General features: G+C 42.7%; 2 protein-coding genes across 2 annotated transcripts in view; one reads left to right on the plus strand and one right to left on the minus strand.

Annotated features, from left to right (window-relative positions):
- The first annotated feature begins 4,989 nt into the window (after nt 1–4,989).
- On the plus strand, nt 4,990–6,086 carry LOC117952756 (olfactory receptor 6N2-like). The gene has a single exon (XM_034885281.1). It carries the CDS (start codon nt 5,175–5,177, stop codon nt 6,084–6,086), a length of 912 nt encoding a protein of 303 aa, XP_034741172.1. The 5' UTR covers nt 4,990–5,174.
- Nucleotides 6,087–7,520: 1,434 nt separating this feature from the next.
- Nucleotides 7,521–8,773, minus strand: part of LOC117953163 (olfactory receptor 10J4-like) — a 2,928-nt gene continuing 1,675 nt past the window's right edge. The window contains exons 2-3 of the mRNA XM_034885975.1: nt 8,048–8,054; nt 7,521–7,827 (exon numbers count right to left, since the gene is read on the minus strand). Coding sequence (XP_034741866.1) covers nt 7,521–7,827; nt 8,048–8,054 — 314 coding nt within the window. The remainder of the gene's footprint in view (nt 7,828–8,047; nt 8,055–8,773) is intronic.

Raw genomic sequence — 8,773 nt, forward strand, 5'->3', positions numbered from 1 at the left:
GGAGCGCTACCAGTTAGATCGGGTGGGGCTTACCTTTACGCATAGTCTCGGGTCTGGAACCATACTCCTGGATAGAGGTTGGACTCTGTCCTACTCCTGAGTTGCCCAGGGTGTAAGGCGCAGGGCGGGTGTGTGGATACACAAGGCCCGGGCTGAGCGCCGCTGCGTTGGAGTTTACCCCGATGGACGAGAGACTGCCTCCCTATGCCTGCGGGTGATGGGAGGGGGGGGAAACTCTGACTGTTTTTTGTGCAGATGCACCAAACAAGAGTTTGGAGTTGTTTACGTTTTTGGAAACCTTAAATGGAGTCCTGTACGGAGCTCCAGTAGGGGTCTCCATAGTTCTGGTGGGGGGTTGCAACACACATGTGGGCAATGATGGAGATACTTATAGAGGAGTGATTGGGAGGAACGGCCTCCCTGATTGGAACCAGAGTGGTTGTCTGTTGTTGTGCTAGTCTTAACAAACACCTTGTTTAAACATAAGGATGCCCATAAGTTTACATACCAGAGCACCCAAGGCCAAAGGTCAATGATTGATTTGATCAATCATTGACCCAGGCCCGAAGGCCTGCAGCCTCTGCCGTGAAAGAGGCAAAGCAGCGGATGTGGGAGGTGTTTGGAGAAGACATGGATAAGGACTTTCGGTCGGCACCAAGGTGCTTCTGAAAAACCGTTCGCAACCTCAGGAGAGGGAAGCGAGGAATCATCCAAGCTGTGAACAGTAAGGATGACTTCAACAGAGGAAGAAGGAAGAAACACTTTGAGGAACTCCTAAATCCAGCTGACACGTCCTTTGTGGTAAAGGCAGAGCCGGAGGATGATGGGGCATTGTCCTCTGTGGGAGTCAAACAACTCCACAGTGGTAAAGCCTCGGGGATTGATGCGATCCATCCAGAAATGCTAAAAGCTCTGGGCTTGGAGGGTCGGTCTTGGTTGACACGCCTCTTTAACATTGTGTGGAAGTCTGGAACAGTGCCAAATTAGTGGCAGACCGTGGTGGTGCTTACAGGGTTTGCCAATTACAGGGGTATCACACAGGGGTATCACACTTCTTAGCCTCCCTGGTAAAGTCTATTACAAGGTGCTGTAAAGTAGGGTTCGGCCGATAGTTGAACCTCTGATGGAAGAGGAACAATGCGGAGTCCGTCTTGGTCGTGCATCAACAAATCAGATCTTCAGTCTCGCAAGGATCCTGGAGGGAGCCTGAGAGTATTCCCAACCATTCTACATGTGTTATGTGGATCTGAAGAAGGCGCAAGACCGGGTCCCCCGGGAGACACTGTGGGAAGTGCTGCGGGAGTATGGAGTGAGGGGGTCCCTTTTCAGGGCCATCCAATATCTGTATGACCAAAGCGATAGCTTTGTCCGGGTTTTGGCATTGAGTTGGACTCGTTCCAGGTGAGGTTTGGCGTCCACCAGGGCTGTGCTTTGTCAACAATCCTGTTTGTAATATTTATGGACAGGATATCGAGGCGTAGTCGGGGTGGGGAGGGGTTGCAGTTCGGTGGGCTCGGGATCTCATCGCTGCTTTTTGCAGATGATTTGGTCTTGATGCTGTCATCGGTCTGTGACCTTCAGCACTCACTGGATCGGTTCGCAGCCGAGTGTGAAGCGGCTGGGATGAGGATCAGCACCTCTAAATCTGAGGCCATGGTTCTCAGCAGGAAATCGATGGAGTGCCTTCTTCAGGTAGGAAATGAGTTAATACTCCAAGTGAAGGAGTTTAAATACCTTGGGGTCTTTTTTGCGAGTGAGGGGACCATGGAACAGGAAATTTGTAGGAGAATCAGTGCAGCGGGTGCGGGACGAGGCCTCGGAGAAGACCCAGGACTAGGTGGAGAGATTATATCTCCAATCTGGCATGGAAACGCATTGTGATCCCCCAGTTGGAGCTCATTGATGTGGCTCGGGAAAGGGAAGATTGGGGTTCCCTGCTGGAGCTGCTGCCTTCGCGACCCGATACCGAATAAGTGGATAAAGATGGATGGATGGACAAGACAAAAAAAGATGGCAACATCAACTTAGAGCCGAGGGGCACGTGACAACATAAATGCTATTACGTTGTCCACCCCTTTAATATGCCTAATCTCAAGAGCGTAGGCCTAGAAAAACAACGACGACTTCATAAGTCTCTGATTAGGAGATTTAACTGAGTGTAAAAACGTCAGCGGATTGTATCAGTGTACACCACAAGCTGCCCCCCCCCTTAATGTAGACCTCAAAATGCTGCAAAGCCCAAACAAGCGCCAGCGCCTCTTTCTCTATCACTGAATAATTCAGCTTATAATGGTTGAATTTCCTCGAAAAGAAGCTAACCAGTCGCGCCAGTCTCTGACCATCCTCAGCAAAACCGCGCCAGTAGAGTTATACATTTGAATGCAGGAAGGGACCCGAGACCCGAAGGCAGAGGCGTTGGTAATTGAGAAATACAATCGCATTCTGTCCAGTGTCCCAGAGACCTGAAGGCCTGTAGTAGTAGAAAACAGTCGAATGCAGGATGGTTCCAAAAAGACCCAAATGCCGGTGTTTCAGTAGTGGAGGAATACAGTCGAATACAGGACGGGTCCATGAGACGCAAAGGCCGAGGCCGCGCTATAAATAATATACAGGATGGGTCCCACACACCCAAAGGCCGATGCTGTGGTAGTGGAAAATACAGTTGAATGCAGGACGCGTCCCAGAGACCTGATGGCCAATGCCGCGGCAATAGAGAAGTACAATCACATCCTGTCCCTGGTCCCAGAGACCTGAAGGCCTGTAGCAATAAAATAAAATTGAATGCAGGATGGGTCTCAGAGACCCGAAGGTCAAGGCTGAGGTATAAGTGAAATACAGTCCCAGAGACCCGGAGGCCGATGCCGCTATAGAAGAGAAATAAATACTATAGAACACGGGCCAGGTTCCCCGGGACCCAAAGGGCCAGGTCTGTGGTAGTAGACGTGACATGAAATGAAACAAGTGTGGGTCCCCGGGACCCGACGGCCAATGCAAAAAGTCAAATAAACTGCACAGGTCCCTTTGACCCGACGGACAACACCAGGGTCAAATCAGTTTGACAACAATAGACCAAAACTAAAATGGAGGAAAATGCAAAGAACTTCTGCAAGGTGAAAAAGCACAAAGACTTTGGGGAAGAAGTTAACCCTCTGAGACCGAGACACTCGCCTACGAGTGAAAAAGCACCTCTGATTCATAGTTTAATCTTTTTTAAACCATAAAAGCTATTGACTGACCACCGGTTGCGTTTAAATCCTGACGAGTTAGCGGTTACGGAGGTCTCTTTTGGGTCTTTCTAGCCTCTTCAGGTGATATTCAATTGAGCCTGGAACTTCCAGCCTCTTTCAGGGTTGTTGGGCTTTAAATCCACACTGTTACATCCAAGATTGATCCACTTTATGTGCATAATTCATCGCGTTTTGGCGCATTTCTGCCACTAGCTTGCTGCTCCGTCTTTCCTCTCTGTTGTTTATGGAAATTAAGGCCCCAGTATGCCCATATATGGGAGACAACGTCACCCTCTTGTATGGAAGGCCAGAAGGGACAAAAAGACCAATAGGCTATATAAAAGGCCAAGAAGCGCACTATTTAGACACGCATTGGCTTGTGTAGCATTGCTGTGGTTGTAATATCAATAAATATGACATTATTATGTTGATTATTGGCATAAGTAAATGTCATGAGAGCAAAAGCGTCTGGACTTTCTTTGAAAAAATACATGTATTTTGTCAACTGTATGAGTTATAATGATTATTTCTTCACAGTGTGATTCCCAAGACATATGAGAAGTGTTTTAGAGGTTTTACTTATCTGTCTGTGATATCAATACATATCTGGAAGATTCTTGTTCCGTTTCATTTATTTATTTGACTTTAAGGCCCTACAACCATTTTTAACATGCAAGTAACCTCACTGCAACCCAAATATTCTAATAACCCAGTTTGTCCTAAAAAATGATGCTCATATCTTAACTGCAGACCACAGGGTTGATGTTTTACAAGCTTTTTTATAAAATAAATCCAGACGGACAATAAACTGTAATACTGGCCTCAGGGCTCAGAGGGTTTAGTTAGTAACGTGTTAATTAGACATGAATACACACAGTTGAAGCGACAGAGGAAACAGTGTCTCATTGGAAGAGATGCTTGGTAGCTGAAGGCTCTGACTCCCATTGTACTTTTGGAGACTTTAGGAATCAAAAGTAACTTTAAGTCTTCTAGTAGAACGATAGGGTACTATGAGCTCTATAAGACTGTATGGGGACTGAGCATTAAGAGCTTTGTCGGTGGGAAAAAGGATTTTAAATTCAATTGTGGATTTTTACAGAGAGCCAGCTAACTGGAGAGTCCTAAGTGACTTAACTGGTGATAAGGAAATTACAACAGTCCAAATACATGGACTAGTGTTCAGCATCTTTTTGAGACAGGATGTCTTTTTGCAAGGTTACAGAGGTGAAATAATATCCTTAATCACTGACTTGAAACATGGTGTCACTGCAACTGAGCTGGTCCAGGCTCAAGAGGCTGGTTTTAGGAAGTAAGGGACGTCAATTGATTTAACAATGAGCGCCCACAAGTACAGAACTTTATTTGGTGATGCTAGCTAGAGAGTGACTTAAGAGAGCCAGCATCTCACCATTACTAATGGTCTGCACATGAATATTTAGATGCAACAAATGATCTCCAGCTGCAAAAGCCTTCAAAAGAGTCATTGCTACAAGGATGATACACTGCCTCGTCCTGTCTTAGTGGTGTAAACCGGCTCGTTGCAGAACATCGCAGACCGTTGCGTTGCAAGTAGTTGCAAATTTCTACTCATCACTTTGAAAATCTTTGATCCAAACAGGTCCTTAGAGTGCAATTCTTAATATGACAGAGTGATGTAGTCTGAGCAAACAAAGTTCAACAAAATGTATGAGTTCAGGCCTCCAGAGTCGGATGAAGTTGTTTACATGTTTGTAGCTTTTCCATTGGAGAGATTAATGAGATCCATGGAGGTGGATGCAGTGTGATAAAAACCTCAAACAGGTCACAGATCCAGTTCTGTGTTTGTCGGACCACACCAGTGTGTATCAAGGTCAGGTACTGATGACTGAATAAGACAATCTCAGGTTATATCAGACTTCTAGTAATATACCTGTTTTATTCATTAACATTTTGTTTTAGACAATCTTAATGGATAATGACTTTAATGAAACATATATAACTTTTGATGGGCATGTAGAAGTGCAGAAATACAGATATCTTTATTTTGTGATCATGTTTACAGCATATATTCTTGTAATTTGCAGCAATTCTATTATTGTGTTTGTCATAGGGATTAACAAATCCCTCCATGAGCCTATGTACATTTTCATTGCAGCTTTGTTAATCAACTCTGTTCTTTACAGCACTGCTATCTATCCAAAGCTTTTGATTGACTTTTTATCTGAACGACAGATCATATCTTATTCAGCCTGTCTCTTTCAATGGTTTATAAGTTACAGTCTAGGGGGTTCAGAATACTTCCTGTTGGCAGCCATGGCCTATGACAGATATGTTTCTATATGTAAACCTCTGCAATACTACACTATCATGAGAAAAACAACTGTAAATATTCTCCTGATCTTAGCTTGGCTTATGCCTGCTTGTCAGTTTTCAGTGGGACTGTTTCTGAGTGCTTATAAAAAACTCTGTTACTTTATCTTGAAAGGAATAATCTGCAACAGCACAGTTCACAAACTCCACTGTGTTCCTTCAACAGTCCACAATATATATGGATTGATTCTTTTTGTAGGATATGTACCTCTCCCTGTACTCTTTATACTCTTTACATACACCAGGATATTTATAGTAACCTATCAAAGTAGTAGAGAAGTCAGGAGAAAAGCTGCACAGACCTGTTTACCCCACCTGTTGGTTCTGATCAACTTTTCCTGTTTGAGTACATATGATGTTCTTCTAGCTCGACTGGAAACAATTTTTTCCCAAACTGTTTATTTAGTAATGTCTTTACAAATGATTTTGTGTCATCCTCTCTTTAATCCAATCATATATGGACTCAAAATGAAAGAAATTTATAAACACCTCAAGAAGTTTTTCAGTTGAGAAAAATTAAATTAATATATAGTGGATATATTTCATATTTTAGATATATCCACTGTTATACACTAATTACAACATAATAATAAAAGGATTATTGGAAAGGTATTTAAGGATATGTTTCTAATAGACTTAAATATAATGAAAAGCATTGCATTAAAGCATAAAATGACATTTTAACATACAACACCTTTTTTTTATTTTATCATGTAATCACAAAATGCAAACTGAAGTTTTCTGTTTGTTTGGGAAAATTAAAGGTTGTTACCATTGTGGACATTTTAATATGTATTTTCTGTTTCAAAAGCCTAGAACATGAGTGGAATTTGTATTTATTGTCTGATTCAGCAATATAAAGTACTTAAGAAGTTAAAAATGTTATGTGTGTTTTCCTAGTGGAAAAAGAACAATCAAGAAAGATACCATGTTATTTTTGCTGTGATATGTTTTATTTACAGCACTATTTATAGACTATAGGCTACCTTGTGACTAACAAGAAAACTAGCACTGGGAGGTTTCTAACCACCTTAGTTTCATTTGGTAAATCCTGAACTGCAGAACTGATTTTGGATTCATGGAACTGTTTATATTCTTGGACTTTTTGATATTATTGTTATTTCCCATCCAAAGCACACAGCCGTCCTTGGAGGTATGGATCTCCTCTTGAATTTACATGTACATATGAGTGAGTGGATCTAAGAAACTGTAGATTGTGGCTTTTCAGACTTGCTTGGATAGCACTGTTGTGTAGACCCAACAAAGAGTGGGATCAACGTTAAGATGTCCACCTTGCTCTTAAGAAAGATCAAGTGATATGGGTGGGAAATTTTTGTAAGGTTAACAAGCTATATAGACACCGTAGAATTTAGAAAAATAACAAGTAAGAGGAAATCAAACCATGAGGTGTCTCATGTATATGACATTTGGTGTAAAATTATCTGATATCACTGATATCAGATAAATCAGATAACCAATAGCGTCCCTATCTGATTGTGAATTTGTAGAAAGACACGGTTTGCATCAGGTAGATTTGTGGCAGTGAGTTTATTGTGTGACATTTATAAAATCATGACATCTTACACCAAGGTGGCAATTAGATATTTTCTGTGGCAATTTTGGTTAAATTACAAAGAATCTTGCAAGTTTGGATACAAATTTCTGTTAAATAATGAACGCAGTGACACAAAAAAGAAAATTGGAAAAAGAACTGCAAATTAAAGCAAGATTGTCAGGGGACTGACCCGTTTCCTGAAGACGATAGAAGAAGATTTGACATGTTGTAGCCGGCTGTTTCCAGTGGTTTCCGTGGTTGGCGCAGGCTGAGATCCTCACAGTCTTGTGCATTCCGGGTAATAGACCAGCACGCAGCTCCAGCACATGTATCTGCGGCAGCCGGCGCAGACAGCGTGCGTTTGGTGGTCCCTGTCCCTCGGACAGAGCTCACACCTCTTCCTTTTGCCGGCGCCTCTCGGCCCTGCGGCGTCTCCGGCCTCTCTTCGAGTTGTCTTCCGAGCTCAAGGCGCGTTTCGCCCTCATGGCTTCCGTTTGAGGGAGACGCTCCCGCCTCTCAATGAGCAGCGTGACGAGCGTCCTTCCCAGCTGCTCGAGGAACACCATCCTCATGTTGAGCTTGCCGCGCAGCCACTTCGGCCTGAGCTCCCGCCACACAACGAAGACATTGTAGGCAAACTCGTCGAGGATGTTGCAGAACACGCCGAGGGGCCAGCGCACAGCCTTTCTCCGGCAGCTGTGTGTGGCGATAAGCACGTGCTAAACTGAGGACCAAAAAGCCAACAATAACACGAAGAAGAAGAAGAAGACGAAGACGAAGAAAACCGACACAGCACCATCAACAACAAAAAAAGGGATATGCCTACGGTGTATGTGTATAATTTGTCAGTGGGGGGGTCCTGGCAAATGAACTCAGCTTTTTCTGCCAAATAGTCAAACGCAACCGAACCGGTTGCCGTGACCCTAAGGACAACACAAGGGTTAAGGTTAGACTAGTTGTGTTGTAGCATAAAGCATGTCTTCCCGTCAAAATTAAATCTTTTATTAAAAAACACTTTTATTGGTGCTTTTATCAATGGTTTTAACTTTTTCTTACATGTCCCATTTTTCAATGTTTGTCACTTTCTTGCTATTTTCAATACTATGTCACACTAACTTATTAACTTTAGTTTTACAGTTATTTATGGTCAACAAACCTCATTTACAAGAAATTTTACCTAATGTTTGAGTTAGAAAAGCAGAAATTAAGAATTAGTTAGCCTAAAATTAAAGGAATGGATGTTGATGGATAATCACATACTTGAATATGTCAACTTTTACTCAATACTATTTCAAAAACAATTCAATTTGTTTTCAAATGCTATAAAATGGAATGAGACGCCCCAAAATTAATGAAAGTAGAGATGTGCACTTGGCAAAGAGCGTTGGGTGGAATCAATGATGTTCATTTGGGGAATTAAAAAGAACAATGATCGTGGAAAACGGTCAATTTGACCCAAGGACAACATGAGGTTTAACATGGACGAAAATCAAAAACATTTTTTGAGTTATGTTGGCTGTGTTTTAAGTAGAAACTAGAACAATTCAGCTTTCAAATGGAGCCTTATACACTCACCGGCCACTTTATTAGGGACCCCATGCTAGTAACGGGTTGGACCCCCTTTTGCCTTCAGAACTGCCTC

Source organism: Etheostoma cragini, chromosome 11 (assembly GCF_013103735.1).
Source record: "Etheostoma cragini isolate CJK2018 chromosome 11, CSU_Ecrag_1.0, whole genome shotgun sequence".
Classification (NCBI taxonomy): domain Eukaryota; kingdom Metazoa; phylum Chordata; class Actinopteri; order Perciformes; family Percidae; genus Etheostoma; species Etheostoma cragini.

Excerpts from the sequence above, each read along its gene's own strand:
- LOC117952756 (XM_034885281.1), top strand. The coding sequence starts at position 5,175 with ATGGATAATGACTTTAATGAAACATATATAACTTTTGATGGGCATGTA.